General features: G+C 40.5%; 2 protein-coding genes across 4 annotated transcripts in view; one reads left to right on the top strand and one right to left on the bottom strand.

Moving 5' to 3' along the window:
- TM6SF1 (transmembrane 6 superfamily member 1) overlaps positions 1 to 11174 on the top strand; it is a 31159-nt gene extending 19985 nt beyond the window's left edge. Inside the window, exons 8-11 of one of the 2 annotated variants that reach the window (XM_043922622.1) lie at positions 823 to 915; positions 1107 to 1226; positions 10335 to 10496; positions 11039 to 11174. In XM_043922622.1, the coding sequence (XP_043778557.1) occupies positions 823 to 915; positions 1107 to 1226; positions 10335 to 10496; positions 11039 to 11041 (378 nt within the window). In that variant the 3' untranslated portion in view covers positions 11042 to 11174. Of the gene's footprint in view, positions 1 to 822; positions 916 to 1106; positions 1227 to 9237 lie in introns of both variants that reach the window. The other variant, XM_043922621.1, reaches the window with a different exon arrangement.
- The window catches only part of HDGFL3 (HDGF like 3), a 78931-nt gene continuing 58653 nt past the window's right edge, over positions 7206 to 27483 (bottom strand). For both annotated transcript variants that reach the window (XM_043922623.1, XM_043922624.1), the window contains exons 5-6: positions 24106 to 24252; positions 7206 to 12071 (exon numbers count right to left, since the gene is read on the bottom strand). In XM_043922623.1, coding sequence (XP_043778558.1) covers positions 12066 to 12071; positions 24106 to 24252 — 153 coding nt within the window. In that variant the 3' untranslated portion in view covers positions 7206 to 12065. The remainder of the gene's footprint in view (positions 12072 to 24105; positions 24253 to 27483) is intronic.

The raw sequence follows: 27483 nt of genomic DNA, 5'->3' as shown, positions 1-27483 counted from the left end.
TTGGGCTGTCAGGGACCTGTATGACAGGTAGGTCAGGGTGAGTAGTCCTCAGAGCTGTCTCCCTCTGTGGATCGTCAAAAACTTCCTGGAACAGAGTCAGCTGGCAGGAGTGGCCTGGGGAAAGGATGTAAAGGAGAAAGCAGTGCAGAGGCTTTGCTCAGACCAGAGCACTGATGCCACTCCTGGTTGGCTGCTGTAATTCCTCAAGTCCAAAGAAGAAAAACAGCAACCATAAAAATGAGCTGCAACTGTTTTCTTGCACAGCCATCTCCATGCCCCTGTGCATATGAGAAAAACCTGGGTAAAGATGGGGCTTTAAGGGTGGGATCCATTTTAACCAACTCCGCCACTGACATGTTCACATGTGTTACTTAGGTGGGACAACATTTATGGCTAAGGACACCAGGAGTGGTGCCTCAGGGAGGTGAGTTAGAGGGGACTCAGCATAGTTACAATGTCTGGTATAGAAATGTACTATTCTTCCTGTAGGGACTGGTTAGCTAGTTATTTCTGGGAAAAGGGAAGCTGATCATTTAAAGCAAGCTGTGCTTTGGTTAGCCAAACCTAGACGTTTAAACTGAACCCGAGAAAGATCCCCAGGTACAGAGAATTAGTCTCCATTTCCTTCTCCACTGTTATCCTCTACTTGATCTCTTTAAACTGTAGAATATTTATTTTCTCTCCGTTTTACTGATGAGCTTCTGAAGTAGCTTTTGTTACATAGAAAGCAGCTTGTGACTAAACTTGGCACATTTAGCCTTATCAGCAAACCTAAGGACCAGATGTGACTGTCTCTTATAATGAACTCATTTTTGTTCTTAGATTGCCTTGGATTGCCCAGCTGAGCTCTGCCGATTATATACACAATTTCAGGAGCCGTACCTAAAGGATCCTGCTGCTTATCCTAAAATCCAGGTCAGGTGGTTGTACAGCCTAAGGTTTTTCTAAAACTAATTTTCTTTAAGAATAGGAAAATGTGATATCATGTAGGAAAGAGGAGTTAACATTTTCTCAGCAGAAAATGTTAATTTTGTGTGTATGTGTGCTTTTCATCAGGCTAGGTTAACTGCCATTTACTGATGGCATTCTTTCTCTGTTCTGTGCAGATGCTGGCGTATCTGTTCTATTCCGTCCCTTACTTTGTGATCGCGCTTTATGGCTTGGTGGTTCCCGGATGCTTCTGGATGCCCGATATAACCCTGATACATGCTGGAGGTCTAGCTCAGGTACTGAGAATATGCTGTTTACTGGAGATTTGGCTGTCATTGTTGGGCATCTAAAAAGAAATACCTCTGCACTGTGTGTTAGAGAAGGAAATAGTTATTAGATATGTCGTCCCCTTTGCTTGACAGTTCTTTAGAAGACATTTCTGCATTATTTAAATCTCAAAATTAACTATCTGGTAGGTGCGCCATCCAGTCATACAGATGAGGAAACTGAGCAAGCAGGATTAAATGATTTGTTCAAGGTCACCTACCCTGCGAGTAGCACTGCCATTTTCTACTGCTGTTTCACAGTCTCTGAGCAGCACAGTTACTGAGAGAGAATTGAGAGCTGTTATCTTTAAGATGTCTGTCTGAATTTAAGGTTTCGGAAGTCCACTGTCTTATCCTACCCAGGACCAGGGAAACTGGTTTTTAACAAAGTTCAGCTCCTGGAAAACAGGCCTGTCATTCCATTTCTCCCTTCTGCTACTCAGCCAGGCCTCTGGCCTAGAGTAGTGTTCAGTGAACACTCACTTCATGCAACTGGAAGTGAAATTATTGATGGAAGCATCATACAAAGCATAGTTTTATAAGATAACCTATTAAACCAACTGATGTTAGAAACAAGGAAGAAAATTTTTTTCCTACTATAAATTAAAAAAACGGGCTTCCTAGGTGGCGCTAGTGGTAAGGAACCTGCCTGCCAGTGCAGGAGGTATAGGAGATGCTGGTTTGATCTCTGGATTGGGAATATCCCCTGGAGGAGGGCATGACAACCCACTCCAGTATTCTTTGCCTGGAGAATCCCACGGACAGAGGAGCCTGGCGGGCTACAGTCCATTGGGTTGCAGAGTTGGTCATTACTGAAGAAACTTGGCATGAATGCATAAATAAAAACACCCCAGATGAACTAATCTTTTAGAATCATTATCTTTGTCTTGCTCTTGTCAAGCAGGCCTAATAATGAGGTTTATCTGGAAGCTCTCAGCATATACGGTTAATGATATCCATGGTATAATAATTCTGCTGGCAAAAAGACACACTGGAATTTACAAATGGTAATGGCATTTATAGGTTCATACGTTGGGCTCAATCTTTCCAATTAGAGGTGCTTCTTAATTACAGAATTAGAGCTTAAATAGGTTGATGCAGTAGCCACAGTCATGGTTCCTGTCCTTTCCTTGGAGGACACAAGGAAAGAGAACTAGTATTTGCCCTCCTTGCAGACCTCTGAATTTCTCTTTCTCAGGCCTTGGTTTTTGGGTCTTTATTTCCATATCTTTTAATACCCACTATAAAGTGATGGCTTTCAAATTTCTATCTTTAGCTCAGACTGTTTCGACTCCTGTATTTAATTCTTGAGTCTCTGACATCTCAGATTTATGTCTAAGATAGGACTCCTGATCCTGCCCACCACTTTTCTTCCACTTCCCCCATCTCTGTAAATAGTCCTTTGTGGCATCTAGCAGCTCAGGTTAAACACTTGGAGTAATTCTTTACACTTCCCACTCCCTCATCCTCTATCTGTAGCCCATTACTAGGTCTGGTTAGTTCCCACTCAGGTAATTCTCAAACCCACCACTTTTTTTCTTTTGGCCATGCAGCATGTGGGGTCTTAGTTCCCCAATCAGGGATCAAACCTGTGCCCACAGAGTCTTAACCATTTGGTTAAGAATGAAACTCCGCAAATCTGCCACTTTTTTTTTTTTTAACAGCTCCCTTGTAGTCTGGGCTCTCATTACCTTGCTTCATGAGCAAGGCAAGCCACGCTAAGTGTTCTACTCACCTACTTGTGCAAAGGCAGGCTGTGTGCTCTGCTGGAGGAGCAACTACTCAAGTTTTATTTATGCTGTGCAAAGATCACATAGGATGTTTTCAAGGCAGGCCTGGCATGGACCCAGCTGCAAAGGAAGCTGATAAATGTGGTCTTCCTGTGTGCCTCAGAGGAAGAAACTGTGTGAACACAGAGCATCGTCTTGGCAAGTTTTTTTTTTTTTTTTTAAAGCCTCACTTAAAGATAAGCAGGTAAAACTCAGGCTAGTTGTTACTTGCCTAAGGTCACAACATTACTAAGTGGCAGAAGAGGATTTCAGAATCCCATGTGGCCCCAGAGCCCATATTCTTCCCCACTGTGCTGTCCCTCTCCTCTTACTGAATTAAGCTCCAGTGTCCTACAGCATAGAGTAGGGCTTTGTACATGGCATGGACGAGGCAGAGGACCTGCTGGGGGTGAAAGGCAGTGACACCTGAGCTCTGGGCTTTGCGGGCTGATTAGATTTGAAAAGACTGAGGAAGCCTTTAAATGCGGGAGTGTGCAGCAGCCAGAGGGTGCTGAGGGCCTCCCGCAGCTCTTACCGGTCCCTTGATTAGATTGTTCAGGGTGCAGCATCTCCTCACTGCCCGTGTGCTTTGCCTGCCCGGGCTGGCTTTCTCTGCATGCTGTGTCCCCTGGTCTGATGCAGGCTCTGATGCAGGAACAGAGTGTCACCAGCCAGGAGGCTGGTAGGAGTGAGGCCAAGTCCTGGGCCTGGTCAGGTCTCAGGAGACAACCAGAGAACTAGGCAGGAAGCTCTTGACCAAGGCCTTAGTCATGCATGGGGTCAGCAGTCAGGAGGCTTAGGATGGACAGAGCTTGGGGTGAACAGGTGCTTCAACCTGTAACAGTTAAGACCACCCCCACACTGTACCTGCTAGCTAGGCTGAACTGGCAGATAGGCACCTGGGACTCTTAGCACGTGGTGGTGGTGGTTTAGTCACCAAGTTGTGTCCGACTCATTGTGAGCCCATGGACTGTAGCCCACCAGGTTCCTCTGTCCATGGATTTCCCAGGAAAGAATACTAGAGTGGGTTGCCATTCCCTTCTCCAGGGGATCTTCCCGACCCAGGGATCGAACCCAGGTCTCCTGCCTTGCAGGCATATTCTTTACTGACTGAGCCACCAGGGAAGCCCATGACTCTAGCAGAAGTCCTGGGAAAGGTAGTGTGGAGAGCAGAGCAAACAGCGGCAGCAGTGGTGGTTTCAGCCATACACCAGGCCTTGCAGAAATCTTTGGGCTCATCCCTCACCAACGGATTTGTAAAGGTAGCCTGAGGCTGTGAACTGGATCCTATAGGTGTCAGAAGGATGTTTCTCCCAACCAGCAGAACAGGGGTAACCCAAGAATCATGTGTCTGACATACCCATAGCTCCTAGCTGGGCTGTAACAGCTACCTATTTAGCCTCAGGAAGACCTAGAAATCACACTGCAATAAGTCAGTGCAGACAGTGAGAATGCTGAATTACCATTGTGTCATTTGTTTTCTGCTTGGCAAATACTTGTTTATGAAATGAATTCTCATTGTGAGAGGATATTTGACAATCTTCATAGAAGCACTCTCCATAGGCTTGCTTGACTGGCACCCCTAGCTTGCAAAAACTACCACTCCCGATTTAGAAGCTTTATGGATTCATGATCCCACTGAATTTATAAAAATCTGCTTTTACCGAAAGATCTAGTGAACTCCCAAGAACCTGCGACTTAAGAAAAAAATCTTTGAAAAGCTTCTAGGTCAGTACAAGTCAACAGAAGACATGGCTAATAGTTATGAGAGCCCTCGTTTCAAACCATTTAGGAATCTGCCAAGCCTGCTGCCTTCAGAAATCAGAAGATAAATCAAGAGCTAAAGTAAAATACAATAAAACCAGGACACATTTGGTACCAAAGAATCCTACTGGGGACTTATTCATAACCCAAGTCTCTTTCCATGTAAAATTAAAGTTTCAAGTCTAATTTTAAAAGTATTGAGTTGGCCAAAAAGTTCGCTTGGGTTTTCCTTTAAGATATTTTGGAAACCCATATGAACTTTATTACAGGCTGCTTAGATCTACTCATTTGCAATTTCTATCAGTGGAAGAATTTTTTTCTTCTAAAATAGCACTGAAAAGATGTAGTTAATATGGTTAAGAACGTGAGCTCTGGAGGCAGACTGGTTTAGTTCTCGATCTGTCACTGAACCTCTTTGATTGTTTCCTTTTGTTAAGTAATGGTACCTTCCTCATAGAGTTGCTGCAAGGATTACTTACATGAGGTAATCTCTGCAGAGGGTGTAGAGCAGTGCCTGGCACATCAAAAGGTGTGGGCCTCTTTGTTGCATCCCCAGTGAAAGTTTTGAGAAATGCCTTGTGTTGCTCAGAAGATATGTGAATCTGTAGCTCTGTGTGTTGTGTATAGTTACCTAAACATCAGAGAAACTGGAAGCAGCTGTGGGACATATTCACAGTGGGTGTGGCTGGGAGCCTGCCAAGCCATTCAGCAAGCAGGCCGCAGCCATAGAAGCAACGCATGACCCTTCCCACTGGGTTGAGACTCCCTTGCCCCCCGTCTATTCAGGTGCCATGTACTGTCTCACAAAAGGGTCTGGAGGCTTATCTGTGGGTAACTTGGTTGTCCAGAGTCGACTCTACTGGGAGGCAAATTCTTTTAAGTTTTTTCCTTTATGGAAACCTTTAAGAAACATTTGAGACTAAAGGTTTAGAAAGAACACGAGTAATTGGTATACTAATTACAAATCTCACTTTAATCATTTGCTTCTGATGTTGATTCACCTCTAAACATCTTCATTTAGTATTAAAACTACAGTTTGGGTTCATTGTCTTTATATGCTTCTTAACCTTTGGTGGAGACATGCAGTCTTGGCATTGTCAAAAGATCAGCAAGGGAATCTAAAAACATGCGCCTGTGTTTTCAACCAAGTAGGGTGCCAGCTCACGAACAAGCGTTTCAGCTGGGTTTTCTGTTTGTGGAAGAACTCCATGTGCTTGGCACTGTCCTAAGCACCTGACAAGAGATCAAGCCATTGAACCTGTATAACAATCCTATGAGGCGGGCTCCATTATTATCTTGCTTTTCAGGAGAGGAGCCAGAGGTAGTTACATACCTAACACAAGGTCACATTGCTGGTTTCTGGTGGAATTGGGATTTGACACTTTCAGTCTGTTTCCAGATTCAGTGTTCTTAACCCCAAGACTATGGTGTTCAGAAAACCCTAAGAAACAGTAACACAGTTCTCAATTAGCTACTTATACCGTATCAGCCAAACAGCCTGGCTGTTGTTACCACGTTCACATTCATTTTTGCCTACATTTTTACATGGATACACAAAACTCAGTTCTCTTTTCTGGAACTAAGATTGGGATTTTTATTCAAATTCTTTCCAGGCTGTCTCTGTAACAAAACAAGAGCTATTAAAATTAAGCTTTTTTTTTTTTTGCCTTTATTGCCTCATTTTTCATCCCAACCATTCATTCTTTAAAAATCATAATCTCAAAAAAAAAAAATCATAATCTCTTAATTAAGGTAAAAAATGATTAGAATGAAGTTTAGGAAAAATGATGAGGTGCTCAACCTCACATCACTGAATTCTGGAGGAATTTCTGGGACCTATAACTTGTACCTATGATCCTGGCCATGAGTCAATTCAGTAGCAATAAGGTCACCGGGTCACCAGATGCTAGCAGGGTGCTCAGTTGAGCTCTCCAGGCCCTGTTCTAAGGAGGTCTTGTGTGCTGGTGGGAACATCACCAGGAAGCTCAATGCAGCCCCTTCTCAGCTGTGTACTTCGAAGGGAACCCTTCTCAAGTGAGACGGAGGGTCTTTTGAAACTTCAGCATCCCGGAAACCAGACAGCATATGCTTTGGGAGGAAGCTGTGGTTGGGCTGATCACTCAGGTAGAGGTGAAGCTACTCTAAATACACTGTCAGAACTATGAGCAGTACCAGATACTGCAGAAGACCGGCCTCAGGCCTTCTCTCTCAATTACATACCTCTTTTAACTAGAAATGCAATCATCTTGGGCTTCCCTTGTGGCTCAGATGGTAAAGGATCTGCCTGCAGAAGACCTGGGTTCGATCACCTCTGCCCCTTATTAAATAATTCTGAAGCAAAAGGCCTACTAAAATAGGTATAAAAATAGAGAAATCCCTTGTAGAAGCTTTTTGTATTTTGACAGTCACAAGACCATTACTGTTGAACATTTATTGAGCTCTAACAATGTGAGAGGTGCCACACAAAAATTCAGACACAGTACCTGCCCGGTGGGCTTACAATCTAATCTAAAGGACATGATCATTTTTTAATGTTCCCATGAGTTTGCTGTTTGTGAAAATGAGGTATTAACTGCACTGGTCAGTGCAGGAAAAGAGCCTATGATATTAAGACTTTTTTTTTTTTTTTGATATTAAGACTTTTTAAGCAGGTTCCCTATGCAAGTAGGCATGACGGCTCATATTATTCTCTTAAACTGTTATTTGCATTTCCCCAAGTTTGATTTGAGATTTATGTTAAGTCTGAAAAGATAGATACCAAATGCACATTTCTGAAAGTCAGGGGTCAAATATGGCACCTGGTCCAGAAGAAAAGTCTGATTATATATTCAGAAAAATATTTTTATTCAAAATTGGCCCTGGGAAAAAAAAATTGTGATGGGGGCCAAGTTCCTGTTGGGGGTTCTTAGAATGTCCACAAGAGCAGGTCCTCAGGGCAGCCTTTCAAAGGCCCTTAACTCTTTTGTTTTCACAGCCCAGAGATGAAGTGCTTAGTATTTGGTGGGTTGTGTTTGGGCATCGGCCCTGGGGGCGGTGTGTTTGAGGATAAAGCCCTCTCAGTGGCTCACAGACCACCAGACAGATGATTCCTGCCTCGGTACTGGCCTTTGTCCTTGGCAACATACCACTCACACTAATTTAATGCCTATTTCCAGAGAAGAACAAGGCTACCAGACACCCCCAGGATGTATCAGGAATTTTATAAAAATGTAACCTGTCAAAATGCCTGTTGCTGATACCATCCGTATACATACTGCTTTATGAAAACTTGTCCTTTTCTTGTCATAAAATCAAGTGCTAAGTAACACTTTTGTTCTGTTAATCACTTAGTAGGATAACCTGATTTCATATGGAAGGAAATGTAAGATAACTTGTACGTATTTAAAGCAAGTTATTTCATTTTCATTCTCATGATTTCTGTCCTTTTACCTTTTGTCTCTTTGCTCTAATCCTGATAAACTAATAAGTCACCACTTACTACATTTAAATTCCCAATCTTTTATTCACGTATATCTTGAGTTTCAGTTATGATATGAAGTAAAGACTCCAGGGCTGCATTTTGTAATGATACAAGGATCCTGAGGAAATACTTTCACAGAAGCCTTTTTCTAATACAATTTTCACCTGTGCTTATGAAAAGTATCAAAAAAGGCCAATTGGCATGTTCTGGGATGTATGTTCTGAGCAGGTATCTAAGTACAAGTGGGAAGTGCTTGCCTGTCTGTTTTGTAAATTCAGCTTATGCTGACAAGCTGGACGTCTCAATAATTTGATGTGAAAAAGTTGCCTGTGTGTACATTTGCCATTTTATAAAAGAGCGAACAAATCCGTACCCCCACCTTATCTTACAAAACAACCCTTAGTATTTTTTAAGTTGAAGGAAAAACAAATATACAAGTAAAAAAACAAGCAAAATGCATAATTGAAGGGCTTTGAGCTCTTGCTCCAAGGAGTAGGTGAAAGAATTGATATAAATGAAGCTGAGGTTTTCAGAGCTTCTCTTTAAATAGCTATGCTAAAAATATTTCAGCTGTCTAATCTCTGTACTTGCTTCATTTTTACTAGAACACATTGTGTGAGCCACAGCTGAGTTCCTATATAGGATATCTCCAGAATGCAAATCAGGACAAAGCAGATTTTATTCAGATTTTTCTTTTGTAAATTGAGCCACTACTGTTTGGTATGGGGCTGGGCAGGGTGGGCACTAGATGGGTTAAAAATCAGTTAGTCTGATAAAGACATGCTAAAGGCGGCTTACTTTATTTGAATGGTTATATCAAGACTGGCCCCAAGTTTAATGAGATATTGAGGATTCTGGATTGTTTGAAAATCTGGTTTTGAGGGCACAGGAGTGTGGTCTGAATGGACCGTTAGGAACGCATGTGTGTCCAACTGAACGCAGAGCTCATGCTTACCACACCCCCTTGTTTTTTCCCCAAACATGACAGGCTCAGTTTTCTCACATCGGTGCTTCTCTTCATGCTAGAACTGCTTATGTCTACAGAGTCCCTGAAGAAGCGAAAATCATTTTTTTAGCCTTGAACATAGCATATGGAGTTCTTCCCCAGCTCCTGGCCTATCGCTGTATCTACAGACCCGAATTCTTCATAAAAACAAAGGCAGATGAAAAAGTTGAATAAAAACATTGTTTTATGTTCTTTCTCTCCAGATGACTGACTTTTGCTATCTTGGTACCTATATGTGGTCCCATTCTTCTCGTACAGGAACATTTATGAATATATCAATTCTTGCTCTGTACTCTGTACCATAGGAATTATGTGGGTAAATCTTTTTTTGAAGGAAAGTTGAAGTTATTCAGAAAGTCTGTTTAAAGAGATACATTTCAAGGTATTTGTGAATAAACAACCACCTATCTCAATATTCTGTTTGCATATATTAAATATAAGTGTGAAAAATTACAATTTAGCTCCTCTAATAATGAACATGAAAAGGAAACTATTTGAAAGTGAAAATGGCCTATGCATATTAAAAATTTCAAACCAGCAAATACAGATTGGAGAAATATTTTTGCATATAAGATGTATATGCTTTATGATCAACCTCATTATAAAAGACAAATTATCCGAACATTTAAAAATGTTGTTTGAAAAGTGTTTTCCCAAGGAAAGTGAATTATTCACTGTTGTTTCAAAAACTGCTTTCACTGAAAATTTTTTTTTTTCCATTTCACTGAAATTTTTTATTGAGTATAAACAGCTAAGAAGGGATCTATAACTTTATTATTACCTTTATTTTACTGGTGACTGGAAATATTTCTATTGTGTTTCTGTGTATATTTTTAATAAATTATTTTTAGCCTTTTATGAAGACAAATCTTATTAAATTTGAAACATTTTGTGTATTTTCTTTTTCAGAAAAAGTTCTGTGGTCTTTAGCTTTTCTGTTTTGAAAATCTGTCAGTTATATGTTCCAATTCGAAATGTCATCTACGTTCTCCTTATGTTTTAGTGTGAGTGATGAAGAGGACTTTTGATGAATTAATTAAATTTCCTTGATTTTAAATTAAAATATTCAAAATTAAAAGGTACCTTGTAAGGACAAAGAACTGGATTGGCATTCCTACTGTCTTTTAAATGAACTGTTCATCATGTGGAAGCGTGAGTCGAGTATAATAGAGGAAAATCAGTATTTGCTAAATGAGAGAAACAAACCCAAAACACAGCCGCCTCCTCAGTGCCCAGGAGTGGTAAGTGGATCCATACTCTTATGCCCTCAGGTGCCATCATCACCACTCCCATCATCACCAGCATCATCACTAATAGCCCTAAGCTTTCAGAGCTACTCACATTTTTTCTTTCATGCTATTTACTAGCTCGTCACCAAAATAAGAAAACCTAAAAGAAAACGGGGTCTAGATCAGTGCATGGATAATGTCCAGTGTGAATTTAGGGGTCCACTGAACTGGTAAGTAACATAGATATGCAAGCAGTCATGTAGCCAGTTCCTCTCCCTACCCCCCAGTGTTAAAAAAAAACAAATACAAGCCCTAAAACCCAGAGTGTTTTAAAAAAAGAAAAAGCCTCACCTGCACTTGATTCTCTTATCAGCTTGCTGTTAACAATTTTTGCTTTAATATATGAATTACATTAATACCTCACATTACATATACGAAGCCAAATTACACTAACTTAGTTGTTTACAACCTCAACTCTTACTCCCAGTACACATTCCAATAAATTTATTCTGTAAAAACAATACATTTTTTTGTTTTTGATTTTTTTTTTACAGTAAACTTTTCAACTACAAACCTCGAATACGCGAAAGATGTTCCAAGGACAAGCATAACAGGATTGATAAAACCCAAACTGACTAAATGTGTTCTCACAATATAAGTTGGCATAAAAATAAATAAAATTTTCTATTATCACAATTGCAACAATAATGTACACATAATAATGGTTTGTGGATGAGTATTAACTATTCTAATTCTAGTTCCAAAAGAAAACAACAGATCGTTTAAAAGTCTATATTTAAAAGTCAATGCTTTGTCTTACTTCCCATAGGGCTACTGCTGAGTCCAGCTTTAAAATGTAAAGTATCCAGCTTGAGTGATTAGCTCAAATTGTATTGGCATTGGGAGAAAATAAATCATTGCCTTTATCTTGGAGTAACACAAAAGACTCACTTAACTTCACATATAGAAACTGAGTTTGTGTACGTAACAACATGAGTTTTGAGAAGTATAAGTTGTCAACTAGCTATTTCTAATACGGAATAGGTATTTTACAGTATGATTCAACTTTACACATGGCCTCAAAACTGAAGGACAATTTTAAGTTCACCTTCAATATGCCAACATTATGTATCTAGGAATTGGTTCCTGGGTTCTGTCACAGAGAAGAAATCCCTTAAGCATTATGTTGAGTGGTCCTTTTAAAAAAATGCTAATTTATATTTAACTGAGTGTTTGGTGATGGTGGAGTAAAAGGCAGAAGAATGATGAACATAACTGCCTTGATAAAGGATCCTAGACTTGTATGAGCTTGTGCAAAAATCTTGATAATCCTTAGTGGTTAAGGGCAACTTCATGCAACCAAATAACATGAAATTAAGTCAATAACCTTAAAAAAGGCTAAAATGTCTTTTTTTTCCCCCAAACACATCAGAGAGGAATGTGAATAATGTACATACAAACTGGGGTTCTGGCAATGACAACAAGGACTATGTGTTGGTTCATATCAAATCCGAGAATATTGGACAACCAAACGTATAACCTTCTTGTGGTTTTCTTAGTATGCAGCATTCATTATGATAGTTAGGTCTGGAAAAAAACACAAAGAAAACAAGCCTTTAGATGATTTTGGATATTAACAATATAAGCTACCCACATCTTTATAATATACACCGGGATTTTCTGAGATTCCAATCTGCATTGCAGCATTAACAATACTTAGCAAGAATAGTCTCTGAGGGTTTGCTTTATACCAATCAGTGCAAAAAGCTAAAGGAAAAACTAGGGCATTTTTAGTGTAAACTTTGTCTATTGTCTGGCAGGACACAGTGAAGTAGCGTGCATTCTGTAAACTCCAGGACAATGCATTGCTGGGATACATAAAGTTAAGGGGGAAATGGAGACAATCCATCTTTATGAGGATTCTGGTATTACAAAGAAAGGTAAATTTCTTAAAATTTTAAAAGTATTTGCAGAGTTGCAAATTATTCTGTGTAATATTTATAACTTAATTACTTGTGATAGTATGGCTCAATGAAATACAAGAGTTTATAATATTAAGTCAAGATATACAAAAAGAAAGGAAGCCTAGATTTTTGTTAAAGTTTAGATTGCTTCCATTTGACAAAGATAAAATACTTCCATTTCCTAAAAGGATTGTGTTTTAGTTTGGGTCCCACTTTTAATTGTGTCAGGTTACATTTCCCCACTGGCATGCTATTTTTGTTTTCTTCATCATTAACCCAAATGCATTAACCCCCTTGATACTGTTCTTGTGGGATAAATGAAAGAGGGAACTTGGGCTCCCAATACTTTTCTGAAAACAGCCTGCTTCAGCTCTTCACTTCACTAAGTGAATGAACTTGTTTGAAGGATGCATGTGGTCATTCATGGGTATGTTTTTCACTTATGTAGCCAAACTCTACCCTGCACCATACATAATATACAACTAGTTCCAGAACCTTCAAATAGGAAAGTTTCTAAACCTACTATCCCCTCATGATAGCAGAAATACATTTCTTAGTCTTCTTTGTTCTTACCAAAATGAGAAAGCCAATCTTAAAAAAAACATTACATTTTAAAATCTATGCACTTGCAAGATACAGTGCCTAATGACTCCTCATTATTTATTAACAAAGAAAAGCGCTAGAAATAAGATCATACTCACAGGCTTTAGAGGATTTCCCTCCCTTGTGAAGGAGGAAAACACCCATTAAAACAACAAAAAATTGTTAATCAACCAAAGAAACTTATTAACCATGTCTTTTTATTAATATTAATGTGAAAGGCAATATATTCTATGTTTGCATCGGTAGAAAATTCTTAGTAACAACTACTCAATCCATGTTGAAGAATATTTTTAAAATACATGGTCTGATGGTAGCCTCAGAATATTATTAGTGCCCCCAACAAAGTGAAAGTGGTAGCAGAATGTGGCTATAACTTTAAGGACATGCTTTTTGGGTGGAGGTACTAGTAAATGGATTATATTAATAAAGTCAAATTACAAATTAATTTTTTAACTTCTCATACCATAATCACTCTATCTGCATCTGCATATGATAAAAATACCTTGCTCATTCACACTGGTGGATGTTCTGAGCAGTGTTCTGTTTGCTAGACTGCAAATCTCCTCCACATAAGCAGCTAGAACTTGTGCCTTTATGCACTGGCTGCCATGCTCAGCGCCACACCAGTTTCATACTGCACAATGGCTGGCTAATCCACTGGGTTCTCTCTTGAGGCATTTCAATGTGAGGTACACTAACAGGCTGAAGGACACCCTGAACATAGTAAGCAGAAGTTACAGGCTGGAGAAGCCACAGGGTCTTTTTATGGAGCACCGATTTTTCTTGGAAATATGGCAGATAAACTATGGTTATTCAGACTTGGGTATTTGGCATTTTGTCAAAAATAAATGAAACGAGCCTATTACTTCATGGAAAATAACTGACAGTATTCGTTGCCAACGATAAAATTTGGGCTTTTAAGTGAAGATTAGGATTCTAGAAAACTTAAATCCTCTCTACAATCATCAGCTTCCCAAAATGTAAAGATTTTTTTGGACAAGATAGTGATATTTAAAATGTGATTAAAAAGATTTCATAGTGAAATATTTGGAAAACTTAAGTAACTCAGGGAACAAATATTTTCCAAATTTGAGAAGAGATTCATAGTGCCAGATGGTCCAATGGATTTTAACCAGACAGAATATAAAAGGTTTAGATTCAACACTGCAACTAACCTCCAAGAAATGACCACTCACAGAATTGGTGTAATATTAAAGAATACACACAAAGAAATACACACTAAAAAAAAAAAAAAAAAAAAAGAAATACACACTAAAGACCTTAATAGACTATTAAAATATTCCTCTGTGTCCGGCCTGGCTGGGTCCCCCCTTCCTTAGACAACCTGGTACCCCAGGGAGCCCCATGTTGGTGCCAGGGCAGATGCCCGCTCTACACAGCGCCAGAGTCCTGAACCCCCGGGCACCCATGATCCATCGACCTCAGCCTCCCAAGAAGCTGGGATTACAGGCGCACGCCACTGAGCCCGGCTATTAAAATATTCCTATCTTCATCTTCAACTACATGTCTATGGAAGACCACATTTTCTTCTTATATTTCAACCAAAATAACATATCACAACAGTCTGAATACAGAAGCAGATATGAGAATATGGCCTGAGAGTTTCTATTAAAGCAGATATTAAAGATATATATATATTTTTAAATGTAAAAAAGTGTATAATTTTTCAAGAACTTTTTTTTTGGGGAAATGTATTTATTTTTCACAAAAATGTGTTATTTTATGTTAAGTAATGGGTTTACTATTATTTTAAAGTAAATAAATATCCTTAAAATTTTATTTTTATTTCTAATTAAGTAAATATCAATAACTGTAACAAAAACTCTTTGAGGCCCTCAATAACTTCTAAGAGTAGTAAAGGGGTCCTGAGACTAAAAACCTTGATAAACCACTGGCTTGGAATAAATGCGAGTGAATGGTGAAAAGTGAGGCTGAAAAGACAAACTAAGGTCAGAGTGATAAGGCCATTTTATGCAGAAATCAGGAGACTGGGCCTGATGTGGAGGGCACCAGCAGCACCAGATGGTAGAAAGAACAGGTCCCTAGTCAGAAGAATAAAGGTATGAATACTGGTTAGTGGCTACAGTGAACCCTCCCGCTGTCCGCCCCACACTTACTGTCCTTTCTTCCTCCCCACAACGATGTGACATCCTTGTGATCTGGGTACTTGACTCCAGTGTCAGGGATGGGCAGAACCTGACTGGTCTAAACCAGTTCTAATCTCCTTGTTGTCAGTGTTTGGTTCAGGGTGGGGCAGCTTTCTGACATGGATCTCAGTGACACCTGCCTCCTTAAATTCATACCCTTGTATAACACCCTACCTTTTAGAGTAGCTAGATCTTGTGACTTTCCTCTAATGATCTGAACGAGGCAAAAGTGATGGGATATCGCTTCTGAGATTGGAGAACAAAAGGTTGACTTCTGTGTTGCTCCCACCCTCTCTCTTGCTAATGAAGCCAGCTGCCATGCTGGAGCCGCCTTATGGAGAGACTCACATGGCAGGGAACCAAGGGAGGCCTTTGGCCAACAGTCAGTGAAGAAGGACTGAAGCCCTCAATCCAACAGCTATGAGTGACCAAAACCTGCCAACAACTTCCTGAGTGAGCCTGGAAAAGGACCAACCCGCAAGCCAAGCCTCAACTCAAAAATGATTTGAGCTCCTGCTAATGCATTAATGGCAGCTCTGGAGAGATCTGGAGATAGAGGTATCAACAAGTTACAGCTATTTTGGTTCCTGACCCACAGAAAATGCTATTTTAAGCCACTGAGTCTTGGAGTTATTTGTTCACGGCAAGAGGTAACACAGCAGGTGTATTATCTGCATGGTGTCCTGGCCACAAAGTCACCTCCACTTCGGTGAGTCCAAGAAGGGAGCTCTATGTGCCCTGCAGCCTGCCCCTTTCTGCTCGTGCTTCTGCTAGAGGAGTGAGGATGAAGGCAGGCATCCAGACATAAAGGGAGTCTTGGAATTCTGCGGGCTCCTTGTAAGAACCTCTTCTTCCTCCACCAATGTATGTAACTTCCACCCCACCCTCTGCCCTGAGACAATAATCCTTTTGGGGGCTCCCCTGGTGGCTCAGACAGTAAAGAATCTGACTGCAATGCAGGAGACTCGGGTTTGATCCCTGGGTCAGGAAGATCCCCTGGAGAAGGGAATGGCTACCCACTCCAATACCACCCTCTGCCCTGAGCCATCAATCCTTCTTCCTGCCACAAGTGGGCTCCAGAGCATCTATCACATCCTGGACTCTCATACCTGACACTTTGTTGTGTTCATTTACAACCTCATCTCTTAAATGCAAGCCTCCCCCCCATCCCCCAATTCCTTAGTCTCTTCCACTGGGTCCCTTGGATATTACAGTCAGTTCAGTTCAGTTGCTCAGTTGTCTCTGATTCCTTGTGACCCCATGGACTGTAGCATGCCAGGCTTCCCTGTCATCACCTTCTCCCGGAGCTTGCTCAAACTCATGTCCATTGAATTGGTGATGCCATCCAACCATCTTATCCTCTGTCATCTCCTTCTTCTCCTGCCTTCAATCTTTCTCAGCATCAGGGTCTTTTCCAATCAGTTCTTTGCATCAGGTGGTCAAAGTATCGGAGTTTCAGCTTCAGCATCAGTGCTTCTAGTTAATATTCAGGACTGATTTCCTTTAGGATTGACTGGTTTGCTCTCCTTGCAGTCCAAGCGACTCTCAAGAGTCTTGTCCAACACCACAGTTCAAAAGCATAAATTCTTCAGCACTCCTCTTTCTTTATAGTCCCAACTCACACATCTATACATGACTACCAGAAAAACCTTAGCTTTGACTAGATGGACCATTTTCAGCAAAGTAATGTCTCTGCTTTTTAATATGCTGTTTAGATAGCTTTTCTTCCAAGGAGTGTCTTTTATTTCATGGCTGCAGTCACCGTCTGCAGTGATTTTGGAGCCCAGAAAAGTAAAGTCTCTCACTGTTTCCATTGTTTCCTCATCTATTTGCCATGAAGTGACGGGACCAGATGCCATGATCTTAGTCTTCTGAATGTTGAGTTTTAAACCAGCTTTTTCACTCTCTTCTTTCACTTTCATCAAGAGGCTCTTTACTTCTTCTTCGCTTTCTTCCATAAGGGTGGTGTCATCTGCATATCTGAGGTTATTGATATTTCTCCTGGCAATCTTGATTCCAGCTTGCTTCATCCAGCCCAGCATTTTGCCTGATGTACTCTGCATACAAATTAAATAAGCAGGGTGACAATATACACCTTTACGTACTCCTTTCCCTATCTGGAACCAGTCTGTTCTTCCATATCCAGTTCCAACTGTTGCTTCTTGACCTGCATACAGATTTCTCAGGAGGCAAGTAAGGTCGTCTAGTATTCTCATTTCTTGAAGAATTTTCCACCCTTTGTTGTGATCCACACTGTCAAAGGCTTTGGCGTAGTCAATAAAGCAGAAGTAGATGCTTTTCTGGAACTCTCTTGCTTTTTTGATGATCCAACAAATGTTGGCAATTTGATCTCTGGTTCCTCTGCCTTTTCTAAGTCCAGCTTGAACATCTGGAATTTCATGGTTCATATATTGTTAAAGCCTGGCTTGGAGAATTTTGAATATTTTGCTAGTGTGTGAGATGAGTGAAATTGTGCAGTAGTTTGAACATTCTCTGGCATTGCCTTTTTTTGGGACTGGAATGAAAATTGACCGCCGTTTCCAGTCCTGTGGCCACTGCTGAGTTTTCCAGATTTGCGAGCATATTGAGTGCAGCACTTTCACAGCATCATCTTTCAGGATTTGAAATAGCTCAACTGGAATTCCATCACCTCCACTAGCTTTGTTTGTAATGATGCTTCCTAAGGCCCACTTGACTTTGCATTCCAGGATGTCTGGCTCTAGGTGAGTGAACACACCGTCATGGTTATCTGGGTCATGAAGATCTTTTTTGTATAGTTCTTCTGTGTATTCTTGCCACCTCTTCTTAATAGCTTCTGCTTCTGTTAGTTCCATACCATTTCTGTCTTTTATTGTGGCCATCTTTGCATGAAATGTTCCCTTGGTATCTCTAATTTTCTTGAAGAGATCTCTAGTCTTTTCCATTCTATTGTTTTCCTCTATTTCTTTGCATTGATCGCTGAGGAAGGCTTTCTTATCTGTCCTTGCTATTCTTTGGTACTCTGCATTCAGATGGGTATATCCTTCCTTTTCTCCTTTGCCTTTAGCTTCCCTTGGAAATTACAGTCAGCCATCAGCAAACCTTCTTCATTCCCAAGATATTTACTCATTAACTTGTTCTAACTGCAATCTAGCTCCCCTCTGGAGACCCTGCTGCTGCTTTCCCTGCAACCCCCGGCTGGTAACCTTCTCCTCTGCCGCAGCTCTCATACTACAGGCCCGGGAAGGTGACCTTGACCTTACTACTATTTCTAGCTATTCTTCCTCTCTCTGTGCTTCCCCCCAGGAAAAAAATCCTTATGGACTTTAGTCTTAATGCTGTAAGACGCCATCCCTTCCCTACTGCAGTCTTCGCCAAGACTCCCCAGTCACTCTCCCTGACTCCTTAAAGATGTCAGCTCTGGCTCACTGTCATTCAGCATCCTAACTGCTGGCTGTCAACATGCACAGAGATTGTCTTTGCAACACTCTAACCTCTTAGTTCCTGGACTTCCTCTTCCCTAAAAACATTGTCTCCTACCTTACCTTAGCTGCTCATTTCCATGGATATTTCTTAAACAAGCAATTTTCAACCACTGAGAGCATTTGCAAATACAAGGTCACTCTTTTTTTGGGAGAAATTATGGGAACATTGTAGGTTGGAGTTTTCAATGGCATTTAATGGGCAGGGGCCAAGGGTCCTACTACATGTTCTGCGATGTGAACAGGGCTCACACAATGAAAACCTGTCTTACTGAAGACACCAAGAGCACCGGCCCTGCCACCTGCTTCCATAACTCCATCTAGACATCTGACTATTCCATCTCTACTTGTCTTTCCAGCCCATTCCCTTTACCTAGTACTCCAACTCCAAGAACTCTCTGATATTCAAAATCTGTTCATCCTGTCCCTTCGTCACATCCCTATTTCCCTCTGAACATGCTCTGGATTCCATGTGTCCACCATCGTAATTAATCTCTTCCTCACACACACCCTCAACTCCCTGCCTCAAACTTCCTTTACTTTGCTCTCTGGGCAAACTCCAATTCTGGATAAACTCGGTTCTCTACTTTTCTGTGATTGCACAATTGAATATGCCTGGAGAAAAACACATAGCCATCTGACTGTTCTTAAATTAATGACCACTAACCTTGAGTGGGCCCTTCCTGCTGTTCCAAAGTCCAGTCACTTTTGTATTCTAACTATTTTATCCCTTTTTTCCTCCTCTCGAAATTTCAACACTTCTTCCTGCTCTCACTCTCAATTGTTGACCTTGCTTCCTAAGGAGACAGAAACAATCAGATGAGAACTTTTACAAGCTCTCACCCCAGGTACCCACTTACCTGCCCCCACGCCCAAAAGGAGGAAAATACAGTGTGTTGGGCACAGAGGCAGGTAAGTTCCTCCTATTTCAGTGCATGAACTAAACCAGCCCCTCCAGAGGCGCACTGGATTTTATGCCTGATTGCATTCTGAAGAGCCCTACTTTGGCAATTCTTTCCTACATTATTATTTTGTGATCATTCCACATTTGTATCATTCTTATCAGCCTATGTGCTGCAAATTCTCCCATCAAGAAAAAAAGCCCCTCTTGACCTTCTATCCTAGATGGTGTCTAAAAAATATCTGAAGAAAAAAAATTAGGCTGCCTGTGTGTGTGCTCAGTCATGTCCAACTCTTTGCAACATGGAGTGTAGCCCACCAGGCTCCTCTGTCCATGGGATTTCCCAGGCAAGAATACTGGAGTGGGTAGCCATTTCCTTCTCCAGGGGATCTTCCGACCCAGGAATTGAACCCGTCTCCTCTGTCTTCTGCATTGACAGGTGGATTCTTTACTACTGTACCACCTGGGAAGCCCCCCAAATTAGGCTACTTGCCCTATAAGATATCAGGACACATTATAAAGCTACTGTAACTAAGAAACTGTAGTACTGACGAAAGGAACAGAATAGAGAACCCAGAGAGACCCATGGCTACATGACAGATGACACTGCATATCAGAGAGGAAGAGAGAGACTGTTCAATACATGGTGCTGGTTAAATGGTCGTGCTGTGGGGAAAACGCAGTGGGATCCTATCTAGTACCCCACACAAAGATCAAGTCTAGATGGATTAAACACTACAATGTTAAAAACAAAAGTTTACAATTTTAAAATGAAATACAGAAGAATATCTTTCTGACTTTGGGATAGGAATGGATTTCTCAAACAATACAGAAAAATGACAACCATAACAAGAAAATCTTGATATATCTGACTACAATAAAACGAAGAATGTCTATTCACTAACAGGTATCATTAAGAAATTGAACAGAAAAGCCACAAACTTGGCGAAGATGTCTGCAATGCACATGACCACCCATGTCTGTTAGAATCCAGAATATGTAAAGGAGTCCTTTACATGTCAGTAGGAAAATACATTCAGTAAGAAAATGGGCAAAATTTGCAAATCAAGCACTGCACAAAAGAGGAAGCACAGGTGGTCAAATAGGTAAAAAGAGGCTCAACTTCATTACTGATCAAAGAATTGCAAATTAAGATTAGAATTTTCACCCACTATATTGGGAAGAATTTTAAAGTCTGACAATGACAAGTGAGTCACAGGAACTCATATATGAATGGCGGAGTATAAGCTGGTCCAACAACTTAGGGACATAATTTGGCATTATCTTTTTTTTTTTTTTTTGGCATTATCTTATAAACACCATAAAAACAGTTGTGACTCAGCCTGTCCAGTCTGAGTTTACACATCCTTAAAGAAACCCTTGCATGTGTACACTAGGAGACAATATGGAAATATTCACAGCAACACAGTTCCTAACTGCAAAAAGCTGGAAATGACCAAAATGCCTGTCAACAGAAGGCTGGATAAAGAAGTTGTGATATACTCATAAAATTGAGTATTATAAAGTAATGAGAAATGAGTAAACTACACATAACCCCATGAAGGAATCTCCGAAGCACAGTAGTGAGTAAATGTCATCATTTTTTAAAAAGCTCAAAAAGGAGCAAAATTTAATTATTATTTAAGTATATACCTGTATGTTAGGTATGGGCTAAGTTTTTGAAAATGGAAGGAAATGGTAAATATAACACTAGTGGTTATCTCCGGGTAGGAAGAAGATGGGATGGGAAAGAACATGTAAATGGATACAAGTTATTGTTATATTCTATTTTTGGTGTTGAGTGGTAGGGTCTCTGGTATTGCTTACTACTTGATATTATATATATCTTTTTGTATATAAAATTATATTATTAGACACAGGGTAGAAATAAAAAGATCTTAGGCCCTTGCTTCTAACTCAGGCCCTGAAAAGCCCATCCTTTCGGCTTCAGGTTACCCAGCTCCAAAGTGCAGACCACCGCACCTGCCCCAGGACCCCTGTGAGGACTAAGGAGAGGGACAGTACTGAGCATAGTACGGGCACACAGGGTGTCAGCCGCGACCACGCTGCTGCTCTTGCTACTTCCGGTAGCAACTATCTTCTGAGTGGCTTTAAGATATTAAAGTAGAGATGGTTTCATTAACAGAAAAATGAATCTACAATGCAATAGATACAGAATGGGAAGCCATCAGTCATATATGACAGTTGAAGCCATGTGAGTGCCTAAGATGGACAGAGGGGAAGCTTTCGGACCAGAAGTGTGCCAAGACAGCCTGGAGGAAAGTGCTCTGGAAAGAGGCTGAGAAGAAACTGGGAGAAGCAGCAGAAGACACTAGTGAGCTGGAGGCACAGTCAGAAGGAGAAAGTGGCCAACGGTACTAAATGCTGCAGATTAAGACTAAAGCAGACACTGGGTTTGGTAATGGGAGGATCACTAGGGACCTTTAGGAGAGCAGTTTCAATGAAATAGCAAAGAAGAAACAAGAATGTCAGGGGTTCAGTCATGAGTGGGTGAGACAATGGACACTGGGAGGAAAAAAAATAACTTTAAAGAAATTAGAGATGAAGAGAAAGGTGGAAGGAGTAGGACATATAGTAGAAGGGAGGTATCTATAATGGTAAAGTGAAAGTGAAAGTCGCTCAGTCCTATTCGACCCTTTGCGATCTACAATTCTCTAGGCCAGATTATTGGAGTGGGTAGCCTTTCCCTTCCCCAGGGGTTCTTCCCAACCAAGTGATCGAACCCACATCTCCCGAATTGCAGGCGAATTCTTTACCAGCTGACCCACAAGCTGCTGCTAAGTCATTTCAGTCGAGTCCAACTCTGTGTGACCCCACAGACGGCAGCCCGCCAGGCTCCTCCATCCCTGGGATTCTCCAGGCAAGAACACTGGAGTGGGTTGCCATTTCCTTCTCCAATGCATAAAAGTGAAACATGAAAGTAAAGTCACTCAGTCGTGTCCAACTCTTAGCGACCCCGTGGACTGCAGCCTACCAGGATCCTCTGTCCATGGGATTTTCCAGGCAAGAGTACTGGAGTGGGGTGCCATTGCCTTCTCCATGACCAACAAGGGAAGCTCCTATAAGGATAAGGGAAACCTAATACTGTTTATAAGGATAAGGGAGACCTAATACTGTTTAGAGGCAGAGAGTAAGGAGCAGTGGGAAAGAAAGGAAAGGCACAGGAGAGAGGCGGGACAAGTGATGGGGGTGAGGGGGTAACCGTGGATAAGGTAGGAGGAGATGATATTCTGGATTCTGATGATAGAAAGGTAGAGCTTAGTGCTTCTCAAACTGTCATGTGCAGATGAATAACTTGGGAGTTAACATGCAGATTCTGGTTTGGTAGGTCTAGGGTTGAGCCTGGATTCTGCATCGCTAACAAGCCTCCAGATGATGTTGATGTTACCTGGTCTGCAGGCTGCACATGGAGTAGTAAGGGTGTAGACTGCCTCCTTCTCTGTCACAGGAAGTACAGCCAGACATGAAGTTGGTAGTAAAGGGGAGACACGTGGTGGGAGTTTTTGCTATATGCATATTAAAGATACCTAGGATGAAGGTAGCAGGTGAGATAAAAAGAAAACCAAATATAAGTCAGGTACTCAAGCCTTTGGTGACTGTTAGCAGCTCAGTGTTCCTGAGAGGGGTCTATTTACTGGAGAGGTCGAGAGAAGGCAGGCAGAGGACAGAGTGAAGCTGCGTTGTGTAAGAGGAACAAGGGAGTAGTTAGAATTGTCATAACTTGGGAATCAACATGGGTTACTGGAAGAAGGAGGCAGTTGAGAGGTAAACAGTACTGACAAAAGCAGACCAGAAATGAAATCAGAACTAAAGAATAATTACTTGTTTTATGGATACTGTTTTAAAATGATTTGCCGCTGTCTAGTTAGTCTTCATAAAGATCTATGGAAAATGACCAGGGCAAATCTGCCTTCACTAAAACTTTTACAAATGTTGACTTGCCTGTGACCTTGAAGTTACTGACAGAGGTTAACACTAGTGAACAAGATTCAAAGTGGACAACTTTCCCCCTTGGTTACTTTAAACATTTACATTCACATATAATTTGAATATTTAAATATTTAAAGTCCCCTGGGTATATTAAATTACATACTGCTTCTAGGAAAGAAGGAGCAGTATAAAACACCCTATTTTGAACATGCCATTCATTTTATAATAAAAGAAATACAACTGGAAAATTCTGAGGTGGCATTTCACCATTTCAGTACTTCATGCCTAACTTTTCAAAAACTCGCAAGCCGCTGAAGTTAGTTTAAAAGAGAATAATCCTGTCTGAGTTCCAAACTGATGGGCAGGTGTAATTCCCACCTGGCTGTCTTTTGTTCTCAGACTGTGAGAAGCTCATCACTTATTCAGGAGCAGGGAATGAATGTATAGGTCCAGCTGAGCATGTTCTCCATCACCAAGGCCACAGTTACTAACACTGAGATAGGAACCCTGTTCTGAGGCAGAGTGCCTTCCAGGTGAACAGGAAGGTAGGAGACGTTACAGGCATATTCTTACCCCTTCACTGGTTTTTTGCAAGTCTGAAGTTGTGTTTCTTGTGTCATTGCCGGCATCTCCACCCTCAGAGCTGCTTTTATTTTCTTCTTCTTTGCAGTCCTTGTCATCTTCGTCTCCTGGAGATTTCCGGGACTGTTTAGAGGATTTCTAAAGGTTTAGACAAGTTAAAAATTATAGTCAAAAGTAGAGCCCTGAATGCACAAATCCAAGTGAGAGATGTAGGAACAGCTGGCCTATATCCAGTTTGTGTGGCCTGATACAGGATACAGCATGATACAACATGAAGAGTACTAAGACTGAGCTAGATAACCCTGGACAAGTCATCTCACCTCCCTGGGCCTCAGTTTAACCAGCTGGAAAGGAAGTAGAGGTGGACTAGATAACCTTTTAGTTCTTTCCAGCAGTGTGATATGAAGGGCAGAAAATGAAGAGTCATACACCTGGAACACTATCAATGAATAAATAGAGTTGATGGATACCACTCTAGGAAGGCTACAAAGCTAGGAGGCACCCTCAAGGTCGCCTGTCTTTCCCCATCATTTCACAGCAGAGCGTGAGGTCCAGAGAAGCAAGATCAACTATCTAGACTCATACATGGATACCCATGTTAGAGCACTTATAGAAGCTGTCAGTTTAATGGCATATATGGCATGATCTTGGCAAAACTTGTACATCACCATGTGATCCAAATTTAATTTTTTAAATTATGGAGAATTATTTAAGAACTCAAGGCCATACTGGTGAACCAGCTCCATTTTTATCATCTTGCTTCTGAAACCAAGATGAACTCTGCAGTGAGGATGAAAACAATTAGAGTTCACAGCCAGAGCTCCTTTGCAGAAAACATTAAAATGATCAAAAGCTGGCCCTACTGTGCACTTTTAAGAAAATGAAATGTAGCATTTTACTTACACTTCCTTTCTGAAAAATTTTATGAATCTTTAAGCACATGGCAAATAACAGCTAAGAAAACTCATTAAGCCTCAGACAATCTGTATTTTAAAATGCAACTTTTAAAGAGAAAATACCTTTTAGCTATGTGACAGAATCTATAATTACATTGCTTCTATTTTACTTAACTGAAATGACCAACCAAGCCTCAAATGTCCCTTTAAAATGACTGCTTTTACTTTTTTACATAGAAGGAAAGCAGAGATTTAATAATCTGAATGTGGAGTGCCTAGAGTTTAAGTTTAAATCAAGTGTGATGATATAAAAGGTGAAATACTTTTGTTCTCCTAGTAAATACAGTATAATTATCAAAATGGAGTAATTGCTTTACATAGCAATCCTCAAATAACAGTTCCTGACTTGCAATTCTTATGGAAAATAAGGCACAACACCCTAAAATTTATAGTGCCTACAAAGGATACAGACGAGTAACCCTGTAAGTAATTTTTTAAGTTTTATAATTTTTCAGGTTTTCATAATTTTTTAAGACTAGAAATAGGGTGTTACTTCAGTTTTGCTAATGAGTCACAATCAGTATTCCACTGAGAAATCTGGCTGCCAGGCTATATGTTGTAACCTTAGGAAGCTCTCACTGGGCATATGCAGATCCTCGCAATCCCTGGAGTTTTGGGGAAGGACCCACCCTTTACTAGTTTCATCAATGTGGTCTTAAACCGGTTGTGTACCCAGCCATTGCTGTCTTTGGTTTTTAACTAAGATTGCTAATGGTTTACTATCAGCATCAGTTCAGCCTGTTCTGAGGTTCTCTTGATTCCGTTCAGTTCAGTTCAGTTCAGTCGCTCAGTCGTGAATCGCAGCATGCCAGGCCTCCCTGTCCATTAGCTCTCCTTTTTACAGTAAATAACTTCTATGCAAAGTATGTTCTGCTAATAATTTTCCAGTATCTGTTATGGCTCCAATATGAATCATACATACACTTAATGCTCAAGTGATATATACATATATATATATATCTCCTCCCTCAAGTGTGCTTCACTATGGCTTTTCATTACGGTTACTGAACCTTTTTCCCATAGAAACTAAGGCAGGGGGATGTGGGACTCTTCCCTCAACCTAACTTGGATGCAGTCAGAAAAGTTTGTGAGCCACTGGTTTTGAGTGACAAAGGAAAACCATTCAACTTTAATAAACAGATGTAGGAAAAAAAAATCACCACACACAACAAAAACGAAATATTTGGAAAGCCAAAGAGAGCAGTGAGGTTACCCCAGGTATGTGGTTCCCAGGTTGGCAACCTCAGCTCACGGATATTTAAGGTCCCACCCTAGACCAACTAAAATAGAAATTTTGGGGTGGGGTGGCACTGGGCAATATATATTTTAACAACCCCATTCCCAGGTGATTCTGGTGCATGTAAAAGTTTGAGAACCATTGTGCTAGCTTATTCAATTGATACTGAAAATAAATCATGGTTCTCAAGTGATCACAAAAGTTGTGACAGTAAAGGAAGCAAAGGGAATGATTCTTTAATTTAAAAATAGATAAGCCTTAGTAAGTATAGTATGCCTTTCCCTCTCCACTGCTTTATACTATAAGTCCACCCCAGGCAGGAGTTCCGTTACTTCTGGTTTGCACAAGAGAAATAAAATAAGGATGTTTAAAAGTCACATATACACACTATTAAATATCTCAGCTACCTTAGAAAGCTTAGATAATTTAGGGTAGCACAACACATTTCATAGAAGCTTAGCAGACAATCATGAATTAAATAAAATTAATTCAGTTGGGTGTTTTAAGTGAAGTCCAAAATGCTAAAAGAAATTCAGCTTAAAAAATAATCCCTGTGGGAGATCCAGTCTTCCACGGGGGTTATTTTTCTAACTGTTTTGCTGTCATTTGCAAACTTTATCCTCATTTAAGGCAGATACCATGTTCTTCATGAGGTGTACAGGAAGTAATATGCATTCATACAATTGTACCTGTATGCCAGTTGGGTGGGTTTTATAGACTATAAAAGGCTGACAGTCTAATAAACCCATGATATTTGTTTTTAAGGAGTTTCCTAAGTATATCCAGTCACTAAATACCACAATCTAAATGGAAGTAATTTCTCTAAGGATTCACCTTTGTGACAGACCCATTACAGCAAAACTTGTACCAATCTTTATCTTCAAAGATCCATTTATCCTGCTTAAAGTTTCTATAAGGTGAACAACTTCCACAATATCAGTTTTTTCAACTGCATTTGTGAATTACTGTATGAAAAACCTAATCTTCTGATTTGTAAATCAAGGATCATGTCATATCTCCAATAAATTATTGTTACATTTGGAAAAAAATTCCAACTCCTTAACACATTATTGACCATAGGCAGAAACTATGCCTGTGGCCAGTGGTTTGTTATGTACGTGAATACTGAAACGTCTCTGGTCAATACTGTTCAGGTAACCAAAGACATATTTAATA

The sequence above is a fragment of the Cervus elaphus genome, chromosome 13 (assembly GCF_910594005.1).
Source record: "Cervus elaphus chromosome 13, mCerEla1.1, whole genome shotgun sequence".
NCBI classification, from domain to species: Eukaryota; Metazoa; Chordata; class Mammalia; order Artiodactyla; family Cervidae; genus Cervus; species Cervus elaphus.
Note: the sequence above shows the minus strand (reverse complement) of the source record. Positions and strands in the feature narration are given on the sequence as shown.